General features: G+C 38.8%; 1 protein-coding gene across 2 annotated transcripts in view; it reads left to right on the plus strand.

Annotated features, from left to right (window-relative positions):
• The first annotated feature begins 213 nt into the window (after nucleotides 1–213).
• Nucleotides 214–21,117, plus strand: part of WDR37 (WD repeat domain 37) — a 44,377-nt gene continuing 23,473 nt past the window's right edge. The window contains exons 1-8 of one of the 2 annotated variants that reach the window (XM_036405728.2): nucleotides 214–376; nucleotides 5,458–5,489; nucleotides 9,287–9,464; nucleotides 12,081–12,177; nucleotides 13,824–13,919; nucleotides 14,087–14,151; nucleotides 19,251–19,386; nucleotides 20,741–20,812. In XM_036405728.2, coding sequence (XP_036261621.1) covers nucleotides 9,327–9,464; nucleotides 12,081–12,177; nucleotides 13,824–13,919; nucleotides 14,087–14,151; nucleotides 19,251–19,386; nucleotides 20,741–20,812 — 604 coding nt within the window. In that variant the 5' untranslated portion in view covers nucleotides 214–376; nucleotides 5,458–5,489; nucleotides 9,287–9,326. The remainder of the gene's footprint in view (nucleotides 377–5,457; nucleotides 5,490–9,286; nucleotides 9,465–12,080; nucleotides 12,178–13,823; nucleotides 13,920–14,086; nucleotides 14,152–19,250; nucleotides 19,387–20,740; nucleotides 20,813–21,117) is intronic. The other variant, XM_036405735.2, reaches the window with a different exon arrangement.

Genomic DNA, 21,117 nt, shown 5'->3' on the forward strand with positions numbered 1-21,117 from the left:
GGGCAGTACCGGGCGGGAGGCTTTCCCTGTTGCCGAGCCCGCGGGCAGTGCCGGCGGGAGGCTCTCCCTGAGGCCGGGGCGTTCCCGAGCCCACGGGGTGTACCGGGCGAGAGGCTGTCCCGGTGCCAGCCCGTCGCCATCGCGGCTCGGAGCGGGGGCCGCGCCGCTTCCGCCGGATGTCGCCGCGAGGGCTCGGCACCGGGGAGGCGCGTCCCGCCCGAGCGGCGCCACGATCATCGCCGCCGCTGCTGCTGCTGCCTCCGCTGCTGCCCCTCCCGCCTTCTCCTCCGCCTTGTCCTCATCCTTCCCCTCCTCTTTCTCCGCGCCGCCTGCGGCCCTGCCCCTCCCCGCCCGCCGCCGCGGCTGTGGCTGACAGGTGAGTGCGGGGGCAGCGGGGCGCGGACCCTCCGCCATGTTCGCGGCCGCCCGAGGGGCTGAGGGCTGCGGGGGTCCGGGCGGGCTCCGGGGCAGCGGCGGTGGCACCATGGCTGCGCTACCTGCGCCGTGCCGCCGCCGCCGCCCAGGCCCGCGGCGCAAACCGGGGCTCCTGCCCGGGCACCCCCTCCCCGCCCATCCTATTCTGCTTGATTTCCGCGTGAAATGACTTGCACGTTCTCCTATAAAAACCCGAAATAAGCGAAAATAAGCTGTCCTTCCTCTTCTGGTGTGTGGCGGTTTTTGAGCGCTTCCAGCCCCAGGCTGTAGGGATGGTTCCAGGTCTGCGGTGGGGAAGCCGAGGGTGCTGTGAGGAGACTCCTCTCGCTAACTTTGTTCGTGTGCTGCTGCCTATCCTGAGGGCAGGCCAGGCCTAGAGCCCCAGTAGTTTACAGGTGGAGTTCAGATCCTCTGACACCTGTACAAATGGAGTAAACATGGAACCCCCAAATTTCTGAAGTGGGGCACAGCTAAATGATGAGGGGAGCACAGTTTGTGGTGGCATGGGGTGAATCTGGCCTTCAGCAGTGGGAGGATGGCATGGAACTGTCCAAGATGGATAAAAGTTGTCTGCAAAGAGCCATCTTCAGTAGTTCTCTCCTTTTCTGAGCTAAAACCCCATGAAAATAAGTTTGAGGGAACAGCAGCTATGCTTAATGTATTCACGGGTTGAGTGGATGTTAGGTTCCATTCCTTATGCAAAGACAAGGAGAACTTCTTTCAAGTTGTGTTGATCTGTGGCTCAAGGACATCATGATGCTTGTGAGGAAAGAGAAACTTCTATGTGTGTTTTTATCTTTCTTGTCTAGCTTGTCAAATTTATTTTGTTATTGCTGGTAAAGTGGGCTTTCTATAACAGTAGTGCCATGGAAGGTTTACGTAAGGAACTGGTGGAACAGCTTCTTGGAAGTGATTCAGTGTCATTGAGTACACCTTGACATGATACGAATGTCTGTTGTTCAGGCACCCATTTTACAACATTACAACTGCATCATTTTCCTTGAGCAAATTTCTGAAACTGCTTCCCAAGCTAGTTTGCTGTTGGCATTTCTTGATGATTTTGAAAGAGAGCTGGTAACCCCAAGAACCCACAAGTATGTTTTCTAATGAGTAGTTTAGATTAGATGATCTTTGTGCATGATGTCAGCTCTAATGTGTCTTGTAGTAACTTTAGATGTCACTTTGTGTTGTGAACTTGGGCAGTTATTTTAAGAAAAGGTGCTGGCACCAAACATTAGCATTTAAGGCCAACTGTAATGTTGATTGTGTTTTTAATGCCAGTTGTTTATGTGTGTTTATCCCTCAGCTAGATTTATCATGTTTATCTAAAGATTTTAAGATGAGACTGCCTATTTAATATAGACAGGCCCTTCCACCATCTATTTCTTTGATTTAGGACTTGTTTAAAGCATGCAGTGTTTAGAAAGGACTGAAGTGCTTAAGTTTGTTGGTACAGTCACAAGACAAATATTATGAGTGTGGTGATAATGTCTGATGAGAGGGTCTATGAAATCCTGAAATTGCAAGCCAGAACTAGTATGTGCCAAGTAAGGAGGAATTAAGTGGTATTGCATTCTACAAGTTTGAGATGAGATTAGGATCATTTTATGTCATGGAATTTTAAGTCTTGGAGCTAAGACTAGTATGTTGTCTTGTGAGGTGAAAGCCAGGGTGAGGGGCTTTATTTGGATGCCAACCCTTCAAAGCCCTATGGGGGAGAGTTGGTTACTGCTTTGTGAATGACATCTGAGGAATGGACAGGAATCAGGATTTGTATTTTCTCATCTGCAAGCAATATGTACTGACTATTTTTAGGCTTGCTGTTCAAGATGGTAGGCTGAGTGCTCACAGTGCTCTTACATGGTCTGTTGGTAGGTTCTGTAGTTCTCTGTGCTAGACTACATGAGGTAATGCTTCAAGATGTGCTGTACAGAGATTATTTATTGGTGCTTCTGAAGAGCTTGCTAGATATACTACAGTTAGAGTCAAAATTACTTGCTTTTGTTCAAGTCTTAAGAATGAAAAGATTTTAGTTTACTATATATTCCCAGATGAAGAGCAGTGATACTAGAGGCCACTGTGCTTGAATAAGACCATAATAGCAATTAATACATCCATAACAAGTACACAAATATTATTTGTTTAGGGACTAGCAGAATAAGAGTCTGGCTTCTGAGTGTGGTGCAGTACTTCCTTGAACAAGCATCTGGTTAAATTGCCTTTGCTCTTGAACTTCCTTAGGATTCCTCACCCTCAGGTCCTGTATTTGCATCCCTGTGCCTGCATGGAGGCTACTCCTAGGCTGTTAGGGATTTACTAATACAGAAATGGGAGCTGCAGTGTCTGTGAAACAGCTGAGGAAATAAAGTACCCTTCAAACATATTTTAGGAGTTAACCAGCTGTAAGTAATTTAGCAGGAACTGATGCTGTCTGTTGAATTCTTCAGTAAAGCCAGTTCATCAGTACCTCTAAATAAAGGAGGGTACAATATATACTGATAGGTTACTAACTAGTGTTGAACATAAGATTATATTGTATTTGCACCATTTAAACTAGTTCAAACAGAGCACCCAGTGAGCACAGGTGGCACTGGTCTCAAAGGGAAGCTTTCAGGTCTGATGATTATTAGTGGACCCAGGAAGGTTTCTACTATATTAAAGAAGGTCCAAATCTGCTAATTATTGTTGTTGTTAGTATTGGATGATATAAGCTTGTATGGTGGGAGTTACATTTTTTGCTTTAGCAGACTGTATGGCAGGCTGGGTCAGCCCTGCATTTTGGTGTGACTGCAGCATTTGCTGACATAGTTGAATTACCAAGATCAAAGCTTGCTAGCTGCAGAATTGGGCTGGCTTACATTTGGATGTTGGTGTTAGAAGCTTGCTTAGAGCAGGTACTCACTAATGTGTTAAAGTTTTTATCCTTGATTTCAGCTGTATAACATACTTCAAATTTATTGGTGCAGCTTCTTTACTCTGCTTTCTATTGAAAGGAGGTTGTCACCTTCAGTGGTGGATGCCTGCTTTCCCCTTTTACATTTCGAGGAACACCGCGTTTCATTTGAAAGAAAGCTGTACTAAATTTAGAAAAATCAATGTTGTAATGCTTAAGTGGATTTCACAAGGTTTGAGCACACTCATTAGTGTTTCTAGCATCATCTGTGATGATCTGGAATGGTTTTGTTTCCTAAATATTTACCTTTAGCAAAACAGCTAGTCTTACAAAGCAGTCTGTTTAGCCTGATCTTTCTCAGGTGTGCTCTAGTCTTGCAGCTTGCATTGAATTAATGGCACTTGAATGTACAGCATCACTGAAGCAAATTGTTCATTGAAGACCTCAAAATGAAAGTTTTACTCCTTTAAATTTGATTTCTTTGCATATTAATAAAAGAGTGTAGTGGCATATGTTGATACTTAAATTCCCTTAACTCATGAATAATGCTGTCAAACTGAGTTCCATGTAATTAAGAACCTAATAACTGTAATCATTCTTCTCTCTTTCTGTTTTCCCTCCCTGCTTTGTGGAAAAAAAAAGCCCCAAACCCACACACTTCCCTACATTAATGGGCATCTTTGTATTGTAAGGTTTTAGTGCTGCACTAGACAATAATTACTATTGTAAAATGTCTTTGTGTTTTATATAGTATACACAGAAATTTTCTTCTAAGCCATGTTTGAAAATGGGAGATATGAGATGAAGAGATTTAAGCACACACAAATACACTAAAATTGTATGTTTTTTTTTTTTTTCATTTGACACCATCATTTAAATAGTAACTATTGCTATTTCTAAATTCCAAAGAAAATGGAGCAGGGAGATGTTGGGGAAGATGTTGCTGAATCTTCTTGATGCTTTCCCTTTACAGACTTGTGTGTTGTCTTGAATGAACAAAAAAGGAAATGCAATACTGTAGCCATTCTGTCTGTGCTCTGACAGCAGAGCACAGCTTTTCTCCCTGGCTTCAGCTACATGCATATCCCAGGAATTCTTTCCTTTCAGCAGCCTCCTTGTTCTCTGTTCAAGAGCAGAAGTAGGCAAGTATGATTAGTTACTGCTGCAGTGAGTTTTAAGTCTGGAAAGGCCAGTGTGTGCACTCTTTGTTGGTGCTGTTTCTCTGTTGTAGCTGACTTAAACAGTAATTGGTTACACATCTGCTCTTTACTGTTACTCTGATGAAATACTTCCTGTGACTGAGTACATCTGTTACAGAAAGGTAGGTGGTGGAACTTTAATTTAACACGCTGTAAAATATCCTGTGAGTTTAATTAAAAAGCATAACTGAAATACTGGAGTGTCTTTGCGTTCAGCAAGTAGTAACCACCTGTGGTCTAGATGTTTTCTGGGACACCTTTTACTCCCCTACTTCTGCAGATTTATGTTGCTAGAAAGGTTCTCTGGAGGCTTTGACAGATCATTGTGTGAAGTCTGTGCAAATGGGGTGTTTTCCAAAACGACGGAGCAGAATAGCTCAGTATGTCTCTTAATCTCACTTCTTAGTAATACAGGCTTGTGAACTGCCACCCTTAGTGAAAATAGTTTAGTAATACAATATGCTTCCTCTTTCTTCCCCTCTCCCTTTTTTTCTCAGAAAGTACATTTGTTCAGGCTTTATTATGCTTGGTTGCTAATTTTTAGCTTCTGTGAATTTAGCTTCATTTGATTCAGGAAGCAAGATTCCAATACTTCTTGGTGGTTTCTCCATCCTACTTCGGATGTTACTGTGTAGAAGGAAAGTGACCTTAGTGAATTTTTCTTTTCAGAACCCACTTGGAACACTCAAAAGTTAAGATTAACTATATCTGGCTAATAATATGTAATGGATTGTTTTGAAGCACTTTTTTCTTACTTGGTTTCACTGGGATTTGGTGTCTAGCCTTGACTTGTGTTTATGTTTTCCCTCATCCCCCTTTCCTGTTGTCTGGTGTGTTCTAACTACAAAAGTTACAAAGAATTGAAAGACTTTGACTGGTTTGTGTACTACTGACTGTTTCACTAATCAATATTTAATATGGTTTTCATAGGATATGTAACATGACACTGATATTCTGGACAGGTAATTTTCATTGTTTGAAAACCTTACATAATAAGGGGAATCAGGTAACTGCTAGAAATGAGCACCTAATTTTTTTTAGCATCATATTGCCAAGGATCTGTTTTGTGAAATCTATTCTTGAAAAACTTACAGCTTCTTACTGCTGCAATTGGAATCAGAAGAGTTCTGAAATTGTCAAAGTGAAGTTAATATTTAAAGGGACACTGTCACTATTTTAAAACTGAATTTAAATCCTTGTTCTCAAAAAAATGTGTTGATTATCGCTCCATGACTCAAAGTTTGTCAGGCTGTTTGGTGGGATTCAGAACAATTCTATAAAGGCAGTGAAGCTATTCCCCTAACTTCTCCTTGCCATCCTCTGTATGCACATGCCTGCTTGTGGCCTCTTTGGTTTCAGCTTTGCTGTGGCTGTGTGCGCCCTCCTGCCGAGCCTGGGAACAGCTGCATGTTTGCCCTCTCCAGAACGTGCATGGGTGGTGTGTCATGCTGCTGCATGAGGAGAGGGCAGTCCCTGGCAGTGACACTGGCTGCAGGTCAACAGAGACAGTGACAGTGATTCCTACCCAGTCTGCTCCCTTTGCTCACGAGCTGCCAAAGTAGAAACTTCTATGTAGAGAATGTGAGAATTTCACTCTGCAAAGATGTAATCTCATGCATATGACTGTGTCCCTTTAAATTCCATGTGCTAGAGTGTATAGCTGCCAAATCTGCATGTACTGATGCTGCAGTTGATTCATTGAGGGAAGGGATAGCACCCAGAGGGACCGTGACAGGCTTCAGGAATGCAAACCTCATGAAGTTCAGCAGGGCCAACTGCAAGGTCCTGTACCTTGGGTTGGAGCAGTCCCCGAAATCAGTGCAGAGATTGATTTGAATTGAGAGCAGTCCAGCAGAGAGGGACCTGGGAGTATTGGGGCATGAAAAACCAGACATCAGGCAGAAATGTGTGCATGCAGCTAATGACAGGCAATGGCACAAGGAGATGTGGACATGTTAGAACTAGTGCAGAGAAGAGCCACAAAAGTTATTAGTGTGCTGCAAACCTCTTCTGTGAAATAAAAGCTGAGAGAGGTGGGGTTTTTAGCCCAAGAGGATTCTCTGGGGACACCTTAGCAGGGTCTTTCAATACTTGAAGGGAACTTTGGAGAAAGAGAGACTTATTGCCAGGGACTATAGTGACATGACAAGGGGTAATGATTTTAACCTAAAAGAGGGTAGATTGAGATTAAATAGAAGGAAGAATTTTTTACAATGAGGGTGGTGAAACATGGGCACAGGCTGGCCGGAGAGGCAATGGATGCCCCACCTGTGGAAGCATTCAAGGTCAGGTTGGACAGGGCTCTGAGCAGCCTGATGCAGGTAAAGATGTCCCTGCCTATTGCAGAGCAGTGTGACTAGAGGACCTTTAAAGGTCCTTTCCAATGCAAATCATTCTACTCAAAAAAAGGATATTGCTGGGTAATGTCCTCCAAAATGAAGTAGCTTGGCAGAAAGGGCAAGTGGAAACTGGCATACTTAAAACAATGGCTTGTAAGGCATAAGCCACATTAATATCTTTGTGTCTAACAGTCCAGGAGCCACATTTGGCAGGGATTAGAAATTGTCTTTTGGTTTTTTTTACCCCCCTCTGCCCTCAGATCTTAAGTGAAATGGTGTTAATGGATTTATGGGATTATATGTAGCTATGTGTATGAATAAAACTGTCTTAACAAATTTACCTGTGTGCACACTGGCCTTAAAATGTAATCCCAAATTGCAGAATATGGTAACTGAAAGCCATTGAAAGAGTGGTTCCCAAGGGAGCTAGGAAGCAGGGTGGAAGAGGGGAGAGTATATATGTGTGTGCTTGGGATTTGATTCTCTTTTGAAAAGAAATAGAAATGTGATGAGCATGGAAAACATGTTCCTCGTTCTTGAACCATATGTCCATGAACAGGAAGATACTTAGTGAAGCCCAGAAAATTGGCAGTAACTGTTTATGGGATGGACTTTTAAAAAATTTTGTAGAGGAGTCTAGCCACAGTGAATAGCAGAATTTAGGCAAATAAGAAGCTACCCAATGGTAATTTTTTCTAGTCTCTTCTTTAATTTGTGAATATAGCTATTTAGTTACTACTGATTAATCACACATAAAAAGCTCTGATGGGATTAGGTGCAGGGGAGGACTCTGTGGAATCCAGAGGATATGAAAAATAAAGTTTAGTACAGTGCAGGTCACTGGTGCAACCTAAATTTTATTTTAGATTCACTATGGAATTGGTGTCAGGTTACTGGAACACAGTTCTTCCAAAAGCTAATTAAAATACCAAGTTTTTTAATAAGGATGGATGGGCATTAAAATCTTAACTAAATCTAGTCTCATTTTTGATACTAATATCTGTATCTTTATACATTTTCATTTTGTGATATAAAACCCAAAGGAGATTTCAAGCTCATGTTATTCCAGTGCATACTGTGTTTTTAGTAATGCTTTCCTTGGCTTTATGATGTGGTAAAAGCTGCAAACACCATGTCAAAGCCCTGAAGTGGTTAATGCCTGCCTTGTTCATAGCCACGGTGCTCATTCCTAGCGTGAGATCCAGCGTGTTGGCGGATCTTAAATTGGAAGTGGTCCTGGGTTTGGTTTAAATTTTCTCTGATCAACTTGTGTAAAAGGAAGCTCAGTTGCCTGGTTAGCTTTGCCAACTCTGCTCTCCTATTTCTCTGCAGACTATTGCACCTATTTTAAGTTTTGATTGTTGTTTCAGAAATTATTTATGCTGGAGAATGAATTTTTATTTTGTTCTTATTGTGCATGATTGAAAAATTTTGGGTAATCAATCCTGAAGCATTTGAAATATTTAACAACTGGTACTCCATGAAACAAAAATTAATTTCTGTTGAGTGTTGGGTTTAAATTAAAAAAATCCAGTAATTAAATGTTTGAAAAATAAGATTTTGACAGTAAAGAACATATTCTCCATATTTATGCAATCAAACATAATTTGATTTTTCATATATATTCTCCACATCTATGCAACAAATCAGACATAATTTGATTTTTCTTAAACAGGGGGAGCATTGGCTCATACATGGTAATACTGTTTGGTGATACTGTCAGGTGGTTTTAGGCATATTGAAATGCATATATTTGGCTTTATCAAGGTGACAGAAATGAACCACATCACCAGCAGCCTGTTAAGTCAGGCACACTTTCACTACTCTCATAAATTCATGGGCATTTTCATTATTGAAGAAAGTGAAACCATGAGCTGCCAAAAATGGTGGAAGGTAGTTTTCAGAACTTTTGTAATGAAAATTAGTTTCTGCCTAAATCTGAACAAGGACATCTGTTAAATTTTGTACAGTAATGCTTAAAGTTGAATAATACATTTTTAACCTGACAGTGTCCCTGAATTACCATGTTTGCTTTCATTTTCCAGCTGGGTTTTAATTTTGCATGCATTTCAGTGAACTATAGTATGCATAATAGTTGTTTCCTGGAAGCATTTTGGGGCTGTCTCTGCTGGTGTTCTCCAAAATGAGCAAGGAAGTGGAATTTATTTTCCTTTTGTGGAGGTTTGTTAGCTAATGAATAAATAATGCAGAAGCAATTCCATTCTATTTACATATATGCATATCGTTTTGAACTTAATGTTATTTGAAGAACAGCTGTAAGTAAGAGGGATCTCTTCTTTTTAATGACAACCCAAACAACTCCAAAGTTCCGTAGAACTAAATACTTCCACGTTGAGAAAAATATTTAAATAGTGGTTCGTTTGGCAAAGCAATTTGTCATGTATAATGCTTGTCCTTAGTTTATCACAGGAGCCTCTGTGAAGCTGTTTTTTTGAAGTAATGCCAATAGAAAGTGGAAGCTGTGCATCTGCTCGCCAGGCAAAGCAGAAACGTAAATCACACAGCCTTTCCATCCGGAGAACCAACAGCTCCGAGCAGGAGCGGGCGGGGCTGCAGAGAGACATGTTGGAAGGGCAGGTAAGGTGCTGCTTCTTGGGACCTTGCATCACTTTTTTATGTCTTTCCTGTGGGGAGAAGCTAAACAAACTTAAATGTTGAAGTATGTCCAGTAAAGCTGCAAGAACAGCAGATTTTGGTGCTTGTAAGTGCTCACTGCCTTTGGAGATCATTGATGTGAATGTTGACAGTGTTTCAGGTTGTGTTGAGACCTGTGGAGTTTATCAGCGTCTGTGTTTTCTTAGGTGAATGATCAAGCCATAAAACAGCCTGTTTATTCACTGCAACCTCTCCCTCCCACCTGCAAAAAAAAAAAAAAAATCAAGATTGATTCCTGCTTTCTTGGAATAGCAGCAATCCAGAAGTATGAATAGCCAAATACTTCTTATGATGACTCTGATAGGGAAAATATTAGTTGGAATGCTGTTCTGCATTCCTTTCCATAAAGTAAACAAATACTGCCTGCCTGACAGAAGTGTGAGCTAACTCAGATTTTTGTTTGTGTGGGTTTTTTCTTGTTTGGCTCAAATGAAGGTGTGCTATTCTGGGATTAAACTTAAGGGAACAAACAGCAGCCACTGCTTCTGTAGCTTTCTTAATCATGTCAGAGTAGTGGGTGCAATCTGGACTTGGAGTGTTGCACCTAAAAATTCTGAGATTACCTGTAGGTAAGGCTTCTGTCAGAAGCAGTACTGGCAAATATAAGCAAATACCAGTTTAAAAGTATTTATTGTCAAATTGACTACACAGTGTTAGTGTGGGACTGGCAAAGATGATGCAAAGCTTGATTTTTATGAGACAGTTGGTTTGAAATACAAATGGAGTTTGGCTACGAGAAACCTCACACTGAAGTCTGCAGAAACACTGAAGGGAAAACCTGGTGTTTTCTCAGTGTTGTGACTGTTTTATTTTAATTAAATCTATTTTTAAGTAAATCATAGCATTAGTTTTCTGGGAATTAACAGAGCCTAGATTGTTGCTTCTAGTCATCTAGAAGTTGGAGAATCAAGTATTTGGGTAGAAAACTCTTCATGCATTTGGAACTACTGCAGCCTTTCTTCAGGAAAGGTGTGAAGGGCAGCTGAGAGGTCAAGATATGCTGTCACCCCTGCATAGTAAACCAAAATGTTAAGCTGTTTTAGTATTTCTTAGCAAACTCTAAGTGTATTAGGCTGTAATGCATAGATGTTTAAAATGTTTTATCTATCATCTTGTTGGATTTTGTTGACCTTGAGCAGCTGGGTGGCAGATTCTATCAAGTAGAGAGAGAGAGTATTTAGTGCCCCTTCACAGTGGAGCTGTAAACCTCATGAGATCTAGCTGAGGACTTTTGCAGATAAAGAGATAACATTATTACATGCTGTTTTAATAAGCTGTTTTAAGCAATGCCAACTTTAAACAGAGGAAAGAAGTGAATGCATTTTACTATGTTGTTTACTTCATTACAAGTTTAGATTTGTTTATACTTTCAGGCTTTGAGAATTGGTTTGAAAAACTTTTCTGCATCTCCTTTTTAGTTTGTTAAGAATAAGTTAGTTTCTTCCATAACCTTGCTGTGTGAAATTATTGGGTAATTGAATTTGAAATAATTCTTCGAACTTCAGTGTTTTTCTTAATAGTGCTTAATTTAGTATTTTTGTTTAATCAGTTTTGTTTCAAGTTGGTTTTAATTAGGATTTGTTTTGCTTCTGGTCTCACCCTATCAGGGGAGAGGCAGATGAAGAAAGGAATGAGGTAGAGGGGCATAAGGAGCGTGGTCCCACTTCTTCCAGCACAGTGCCACAGCTTAAACCAGCTGTGAACCTGTGTGAAATTGTGCACAAAGCAGGTGTGCTCTGTGCCATGGCTATGAGTGGTTTCTCTTGCTCTCTGTTTAAACTTTGGAAATAACCTGCCCAGCCAGGGTCATGGGCGGCCTCTCCCGCTGTGCCTGCAGACAATTCCCGGGGCTGCGGCGGAAGGTGACTCAGTGAAGTGAAAGCTTTTTTAAAAAGAAGTTTATAGCTGGCTACCTGGGTAAATAGTAAATGTAGCAAGCCAATTTACATATTGTGGTCTATGAGCATCTGAAGAATAGAATGCTTGAGTAATATCTGAAGAGGGAAGGATTAGAAGTTGTAGTTTTCTTCACACTTAGTTATGGTTAATGACAAAAGCAGGTAAATATCAAAAATACATTTAAAATTGTAGTTTGTCTTAAGCTTTGGGAATAAGATGCATTGTGTTCATAACTTTCCAACCCATTGCATAGTCAACTTTTGAATTACTTTATCAAACAAAGGTATTCTTTCTTCTTGATCTGGAATCATATTGATATTAAAAAGAATTTTTTCTCACTTTGTATTTTTTTAAATGAATTGTACATGCATCTTGATTTTATAATTTTTCTCTAGTAGAGAAAACCAAAACAAATACCATAGGTGATTTGCATTCTATCCCTTGAAAGAGAAAGAATATATAAAATAAATAACTCTATGATGCACAGAGCTATTTGTTTTGTTTCTACACTAGCAGTAGTTTTAATTTGCCTCCTTGCTGGGACATTGAGATAACTGTTAAAATCAGTTCAAGACTGAAGAGTGATTTTATCAAATATATGTAAAGAAAAATATAACCCCCCAGTATTTTGCCTCCTAGGATTCTAAGTTACCATCTGCTGTCCGGAATACACTCCTTGAACTCTTTGGGCAAATAGAGCGGGAATTTGAAAACCTGTATATTGAAAATTTGGAATGTGAGTATCTACTTTTTTCTCCAACTTATGAATTGTTCATATTTAGGTTATATTAATACTAATTAAAATGTTTACATTGGATAATGCAGTATAATTAGTGTAGCTTTTCTGGGAGCAGTTTAGTAGTTGTTCTAAACTTGTAGCCAAAGATGGAGTTTGTACCTTTTCAGAAAAAGCACTTTATTAGCTCTTTGGTGCAAGCAGTGAGAACTGATGTCTGTGGAAGCCAGTGAAGGTTCTGTCTCCTTATCATTGTAGGCTCTGGTTATGTTAATCTCCAGAAACTCCATCCAGCCTTTGAAGTTTTTGGCAATGTTTTATATTTACAGGCTTTATTTTAATGATGTAATACTAGTAAATAAAATTAGAAAACCTACTTGCTTGAAAAAGTGTAAAATGGGGTGGTTTTGGATCAAACTACTTACACATTGCATAACCAGCACCTGCAGCTGTTCAGGAGTTTTGAAGTCAAGCAGTCAGATAAAAATTCCAGGTGTTATCTTAAAAAAGATATTTGTTTGATGACAGTGCAGTTGTCTGATAATGTGATGTAAGAGGATCCAAAGTTAAGTAATACAGGTCTATAAAATTCCCTTGCTGGAATTTCAAGCTGTGTTACATTGGCTTGGATTCTGAATTGTGGAATATGTCTGATTTGGGTCCAAGTCAACTTTTTTTTCACACCTAATCAGTTCCCACATTTAAACCAGACACATTATGGAAAAAAAAATCCTGCCTGCTTTTTTTGACATGTTTTGGGGTTTTTTGTCTCTTAAAACCTGTGATTGTTTTGGTTAAAGGCTGTCATCAAAAGTACGCATTTTTTAGTGACAATTTGCACAACTGAACTCTTGGCCTCTTGCTGAGAAGTTGGTTGGTAGCAAGAAAAGTAGAATTTCCATCCCCAGCCTTCAGAAATACTTGTCAGAAAACAAGTGGTGGATTTATACCCTCCAGAGTATGATTATTTTCCTTCTTTTCCATTTGCATTTCTTTATCTTTCTTCACCTCACAGCTCTAATTATGATTGTGATCTCTTTTCACCCCCCTGACAATTTCTAAATTTTTCTCTTCTCGTGTTCAGTCTAATATTTTTTATTCTTGGTCTAATTCCTACACTACTGCAGGAGTTAATTGTACACAGAATTTAAAAAAAAATAAATTCCAAAGTATAAAAAATAGTCATTTGCAGCACTACCTTTCCTGTGAGACTCTAGTAGTAGACAAGTATTCAGGAAGAATGCTATTTTGTGGTTAATAAAACCTGTGTTAAGAAAGGATTTGCTAATTCTGTGGCTAAAATATTTATGATGCCACAAGTTTTCTGTCTTCTGCTGGATTTAACTGAATACAGATGGGCCATGCATTTCACAGAAATTGAATAGCCTCATTTATTAGTAAGAGTAATTAGAAGCCTCCAATACTTTGCGTGGAATCTGGGTCAAGGTTGATCTCTGGAAAATTCAGTATGAGTCTTGCTTTATGTCTTGGTGAGACCTGCTTTTATAAAATCCCAGTTCATCTCCTTTCCTCTCCTTAGCATAAAATACCTTACTTACTAACCATAGCAGCTCTTACATAGTGTGTTAGTGCTGTTATTAATGATAGTCAGTTTCTGTAGTAATGTGAATTTCTGGGTTTGTTAGTGCGACGGGAGATTGATACACTGAATGAGCGCCTAGCAGGTGAAGGACAGACAGTTGATGGTGCTGAACTGAGCAAAGGACAACTGAAAACAAAAGGTAAGACAGCCACAAAGAATCCTAAACCAGTATTTTTGAGTCCACTTTTTTGTACTTTGTTGACCAAAGCTTAGAAAGTTACTGAAGGGAATGAATACCAGTTACTTATACAAACAAGCTAATGCTGTATTTGAAATATCTTCCTTTGAACTTATTTGTCTCCACAGCCAGTCATAGTACCAGTCAGCTTTCTCAGAAATTAAAGACAACTTACAAGGCATCTACTAGCAAGGTATGAGACAAATTAATCTCTACTCCATGTGTACTTGTGAAACTAACGTGATTGTCTTTTAAGTTGTGAATTGTGGTTTTTTTTAGCTGGGTAGCACTGGTCTGTAAATAAATCTGCCTCCTGAAGAGCAGTATGTTTATCTTGGATTCATCAATGACCCATTACTTCAACCATACCATATGATATTGTTACAATAATTGCTCACCCTTTTTGAAGAAGGGATATTGGAGGGGAGAGAGTGTGCACATGTGTATGTGGGAGTGATGTTTTGTAAACAGGACTAAAAAAATAATTCTGTTTCTGAGGGAAATAGAGAACTTGCTAGTGGATTTCTGAATAAAGATTTGGGTATTGCAGTTGAAATGGGGATTTAAGTAGGCGCCTCTATGTGTACTATTACACGTTCCTTTTTAAAATAATTTTTAATTTTAGCTATGAGGCTGGAACAATTTGTTTCCTTTATGTTGCAAGCCTTGCTCATCAGTAGCTAGTGATGTTTTTTTGCTTGGTGTACTGGCACAGTTAACCTTTCTGATGCTTTTTATTTTGTACATCTGCATCAGCCTGGTATTTTTGCTTCCCTCACTCTCTCCTCTTTTTCAGTTTTTGCAGAGAGTTTACCTGCTGCTCTTTTTTCCTCTATATCAGAGTCATTTAGTGATACATTATTAAGGTTAAATAAAATGTGAGGAAACCACAGTGGAATCTGGAATGTGAACCAGCTGTATAGTCAGCTCTGTGGTGACCTGTAATGCAGGCTGATATGGGGTGTAGGTGTCTTGGAAATGCCTTCTCTTAAGTATGAAAGTTTGAGAGTAAGAATAGCATGGTGAAATAGACTGAAGCTACTGTGGTTTATGTGGTCTCCTTTTTATTTTGTTGCTGTTCAAACTTTTCTTCTTGCCAATTTGATGTATAAAGGTGCCTCTTTCAAGACTTAATGTCTTGAAAATTTTTTAATGAGACCACTTTAATAGGGACAACATGATATTAATAGGGGTTGTATAGTTGTATAGTTTTGGTGCACCTACTATGTAGTTATGAATTTAGTACCCTCTAGTGTTTCTAGTGTTGTGTTTTGTGTGGTTTTGTTTTGTTTTTTTGTTTTGTTTATGGGTTTTGGTTTTTTTTTTTTTTGGGCTTTTAAGGCAAGTGTTAAATTGTTGTATTCTTTTACTTTCTTGCAGTGTAGCACTTTTATCTTTTCCTGAGCAAGACAGGCAGGCCTCACAGCTTCAGCATGGGAAGCTGGGAAGTATGAGGAGGAGGAGACTCCTGGGGAGCTGATATGCATGCACAGCAAAGCAGCCATGAGTAGTAGAGCATGAAGAATTTAATACCTGAACATTATGCTCATCTCTTGTATCAATTGGTAGCCAACAGATATCTGCATGTGCTGATGTATTTTGCAACTTGGAGTCAGAATGTACTGGGGAGTAGACAGGAGCTGAAGGAAGTTACAACACTGAGAATATCTCTGTCCAGTGTGTCCTTTGAGATCTTAATGCAGTTCACAGAGGTGCTTTATTTCGACCTCTCCTTCCTCCCCACACAGAAGAGTCAAAGCTGTAAACTATTGCCTCTTGACCCACAGAGAGACTATAGCAAACATAACTTTCTAACAAACCATGATTTTTCCATCTGTACCCTGACTGGATGTAGTTCCCCAATACCCTGTCTGAGGAAAAACACATTTAGAGTTTTAAGAGTTCAGCAGCTTTGAAAGTTTTATGGCTGTACTTCTATGAGCATTGAATGAACAATGCTGTTTCCCAAAATGGTTGTGTTCCAAATTCCCTGGGGCAGGAGGTCACAAGTTTTCTGTTCAGCCCTGCCTTTATACTACTACCATACAGGGCTTTCTTAGGTCTGTGGTTTTTTTGCATTGGTTGGTTTATTTTTTTTTGCCTGTGGAAGATTAGAAGAGGCTTAAGTCTTACAAACCAATTGTTTTGTGTAATTGCACACAACTACATTTTTCAGATTGGCAGTGCATATAGAATTATTTTTTTTTCCTGAAAAAATCTTTCACTATTTGCTTAATCTAATGAGAAGGCTGATCCTTGACTGCTTTAATATTGGTAAAAAATAGTAGGACAGGTAAGAAATACTAAAGCAATCTGTTCATTCTTTTGGAGAAAATGCTGAAGTAAACATTCTTAATTCAAGCCCTTCATATGAAATTTCCATACTGGAATATTTTTCATCACTTAGCTATATATCAAGTTGGCAAAACTCATTTCAGAAAAGCATGGTTTTAGCAGCAAGGGTTTTCCACCAGTATCCAAATCCTGAAGAGGTAGATATAGCATTGGGTACTGTTCAAAGTAATTTTTTTGTTAATGGACAAGATTCCATAATTTAACTGCAGTTGGTTTTAGATGCAGGAATCACTATATGAAATTCATGTTTTGATATTAACAAAATGTAATAGCTGCTGTTAATGAAGCCTGGCTTATGAAAGTTGTTACAACATCATGGAAGCATCAATTGTTTATGCAGAGTCCTAAAATAAGCTGAAATGATGTAACTTGCTCCATCCAAACTAAATACCAGGATCTCTGATTTGTCTAGTTCAGGATAAAGTCTCTTAAAAAAAAGTATTTATGCACCCAGTAGTTAAAAGGAAAAAAACTTTTTTTTGACTATGTAGTTTTGACCTCACTGCCTAAAGTTGCTTCACAGGACATTGTGTTCATCAGGCACAGTGTAATGATCCTGGGTTGATCAGGTTTTCATGCTTATTTCTAATGTGCCTGTTTGTGTAAGAGACTTTGTTACAGGGTGCCTCACTCTGCTTGCCATGCAATTGTTTCAGTTTGTGTTCAGTTTTCATTTGTTCATATAGTAAACAATTGTTTTCCTATTTAAAAATATTTTTGTAGAAGGAAGTACATGAAACTGTATCAATTTAAGAAAGAGGACAAGCAAAACTGAAACGCACTCAGGATGTGCTTGGTCATTTATTTGTGTATGATGATCTACAGAAGTTACTTCAGAAATTTTCTGCACTACAGAGACCTCTTTTTAGCCAGTTGCATGTTCTTTAAATACTTCCTTTCCTGGCTTGGGATGTTATTTATGTGTGTTTAGCAAAGCAGGAAGTAGCCCAGGCCCTGTCTAGTTTATCCAATTACTGGTCTGTGAGGTGAAGGGCAGCAAAAAAGGAAAGGAAAAAAAAACTTGGAAAAAGTGTGTGTTGAGTAAATATCTGTATCAGGATGTTTACTGTTGGATAGTGTTTTTGAACTCTTCTGTGTGTTAATTAAAGACTGCTAATACCTCAAAAGGATTTTTACTTCCTTGCCATTAAATGATCAGTGAAACCACTGTCCAGCAGTTCTGTGTTTGTTGATGGGTAGGGGATAGCTTCTCCTAAAAAACTTTTGCATGGGGGTTTGACTCAACATTAGAAAGACAGAATAGAATGCAAGTACAGGCTGAGTTGGAAAATACCAAGTTTGGAGTTTGAGCTGAGTGCTGTATTAGTCCTTTCCTGTTAGTACTTAATTCAGCTGTTCCATTTCTCATACATGAGTCCATTTAATTTGAGGACTGTATTCAATGTGAAAGTTGTATCTGTAGGATGGTGTTCAAAATGTAGGAAATTCTGCAGTATGGTTGAACTAATAATCTTTACTATTAGCCCATTTTCTTTTCAGTGCATCTGTAATGACTGTTCCTTCTGCTGCTGTGAAACCAAAATGCATATTAGCGGATAATTTGGAATTCAAATAGGGCATTATCATTTCATCATTGGAGAGTTGACATGCTCAGGGTTTGGAATGCTCTTCGAGATTTTCTTTTAGCTTTAAAAATCTTTTTTGAAGTAATTTGCTTTAATGACATACTTAAGACCTTCTATTTTAATACCAGAAACTAATAGGATTTAATCATAGTTTATTGTATCTGAAATGTAGACTTAATTAACTTTCTACCTTTTACTAAGCTGTAGATAAGTCTTAATGTGATTTGTGTTGATGTATTTAAAGGTTTTGATTTAACTGGTCAAATACCTGCCTGTAATTCCATGCAGAGAAAAACGCTGATAAATTGAAGTCGTCTTTTTGTTTCAGTTTAAAAAAGCTTTTGAGGTAGTCTTTCTCAAAGAAGAGTTAGGAGCTTCAAGACTTGTGGGGTAAAAATAGGATATTTGTAATGGTGGTCTCAACTTTTTTAAGCCATCATTCATGACTCTTGGTTTCAATTGTCTCTGGAAGTGTTCAGCAAGAGAAACTTTTTTTTTGAATATTGCAGTTCCTTTATCTGAAAATGTAGAATTTCTGCAATTTGCATCCTTTCTGTAGATGCTGAGTGTTTTGAGCACTCCTGCACTGTAGTGACTTGTAGTTTTACTTTTTTACTACACTTTTCTTCCTTTTGTTTGATATTACTTATGCACATAGTAATTTGGATTTAATGAGCCCTCTCTGTTTTTCCCCTAATAGCTTAACTTGGAGGGAGCATGCTTATCAAATGTTTAGATGAGTTTGACATATATTTTTAAAAGCTTCATTACACAAATAAACAGGCATATGCTCTCAGGTTAATGTTTGATTTGATTAGCTTCATGCATTTTTAAAGCAAAGCAGCCATGAGTGTTTTAAATTGGAATGTTTCTGGGTTTTACTAGAGTTATATAATAAGTACATTTTTTTTCAAAGACATTACACTGGGTAACAGTGACTATCTGAGTTACCAGATGTACTTGTTTGGGAATAGGCAAGGAAAGTTTACAGTCTTTTGCTGGGTTTGCTCTTCTTTTTTTTTTTTTTTTTCCCTTTAAAATCCTTACCCAGACTGAATGAGACATGCCCTCTGTAATTGTACAACTCATTATTCCAATAAGATTGCATTATTGTAGTACAGAATAGTTTGCCTTGCATTCTGTAAAATGGCTGCTATTAAAAAGGAAAAAAAAAGAGATATGTTTGCATCCAAACTCACTTTCCTACCATCAAATGTCAAATTTTTGACAGTAGTGATTTGTCAGAATATTAAAGGATCATGGAAAAGTTAATATTTATTTTTATTTGTGAGATAATTACCTAATCTTGGATCGATGTGGAAAAAAAATGTTGGTGTCTCTGCTATTTCAGATTGTATCCAGTTTTAAAACTACAACATCAAGGGCAATCTGTCAGCTGGTAAAGGAATATGTTGGCCACAGGGATGGTATTTGGGATGTCAGTGTCGCGAAAACTCAGCCAGTGGTGTTGGGAACTGCATCTGCTGGTAAAGTTTTGTGTTGCTTGAATATTTAGAAAATTCTGGTTAAGTCCCTAAGCTATAGCAAATACAGATCCAAAGCATACTCAAAAATTGAGCTTCACACTTGAAAGAGTCCTTTTAAAGAAGTTCTGTAGCTGAAAAATTCTTAAAATTGGAATTTCCTTTCCCTGAGAAGGTTCAAGCATGCTTGTTGGTCTTCCTAAAGTGTGTGCCAGTTCCCTTCCGTGCTGGTCACACTCTCCTTAGTCAGCTCTGGTGTGTTGGGTGGGGTGGGTGGGTGGGATGGGGAGCTGTTTGCTTGGGGATGCCTCTGGCCCAGAATTCCATATGGCTGGATACAGAGACCCCTGCAGGCTTTCTCTCCTAGCATTGTTTAGTCTTTGTTTTATAGGAGCTGTACATGTGGTCATAGTTTGCCTATTCTTGTATTCTTGCATTCTGTCTTTTGCCTCAGGACACTGGGGCAGCTAAAAATCTTAATTTTCAGTCCTATTTACTTTATTAGATTTATTCCTTCCACTTGAAGGGGTACAAGTACTAATGAACAAGTCACTAAATCTATTATAGTCTAAAAATCAATGTAGAGACTTGTGTAGTTTTGGAAAATTATTAGGAAAATAAATCATAAGCAGATAGAATCAGTCAATTTGAAGTGACATTCTTTTGAAGCTGGAACAGAATCTGAAGGTAGTTACTAGACTAATATTTATGGACCAGAAATCTCTGCTTCTTGAACTGAACTGTTACAATTTTTATGTGCCTGCTGAGGGGGCACATTTTGTCTTTGTGTGGGACATCTTGTCTTTGTCCTGATTTAACCTGGAAACCTCCTGGAAATTCTCCAATTCAGCTTTAAGGTACTACCCACTTAAATACTGAAATTAATTATTTATTTTTGGGTGTGGCAGGATAAAGGAGTGGCATTTGGAGTGATTTCCTTTTTAAATTAATTTTTTAGGGCTCTGCAGTGACCTGTGTGCATTTGGGATTTCCATACAGGAAGTAAATAGATTGTGCATAGAATTCCTGTTTGTAGTGGCTGCCTTTTTCACCATGGAGTGCTTCCTCTTTTTTTTCCCTGAGTCTCATGATACACAGCTGGAGCATTATACAGAATTTGCCTTTCAATTTGCCTTGCTGCAAATTAATCTGATTAGGACAGCACCTTTACTTTTTTGGGGGAGTTGTGTACAATGATAAGAAAATGTTTTGTATATAAGGTGGTAGTCAAGAGTTCTACATTTAAAATCTATTTCATATGGTATGCACTACAGTGGAAGATAACTTGTTTGTTGAAAGGGTAAAAATGAAAAACATATGTTTTTAACTATTTACAGCTGCTTTTTAATCTTTGCAGATCACACTGCTTTGCTGTGGAGCATAGAAACAGGGAAGTGCCTTGTCAAGTATGTAGGGCATGTTGGCTCAGGTAAGATAAGGGCATGTTGTGAAAACTGGGAACAGAGCATGGGAGGGGGAAATGTGTTTTGGGCAGCTACAGAAATGTTTATTGTGGTTTCACTTGCAGGGTTGCCAACATCATTAACAAGTCAATTGCGAAGTTCCTCTAATTTTCATACAGAGAATGTTTTCTAATATGATTCTTTATTGGAGAGGCACATTAAGACAGTTCTGCAAATGCTAAATGAATAAACAAGTCCATATAAAGAAATTTACAGGCGCAGTTACGACACTCAGAAGTGAAATGTCATAACTCATTGTGGTCTTGTGCAT

This window comes from Molothrus ater, chromosome 1 (genome assembly GCF_012460135.2).
Source record: "Molothrus ater isolate BHLD 08-10-18 breed brown headed cowbird chromosome 1, BPBGC_Mater_1.1, whole genome shotgun sequence".
Classification (NCBI taxonomy): Eukaryota; Metazoa; Chordata; class Aves; order Passeriformes; family Icteridae; genus Molothrus; species Molothrus ater.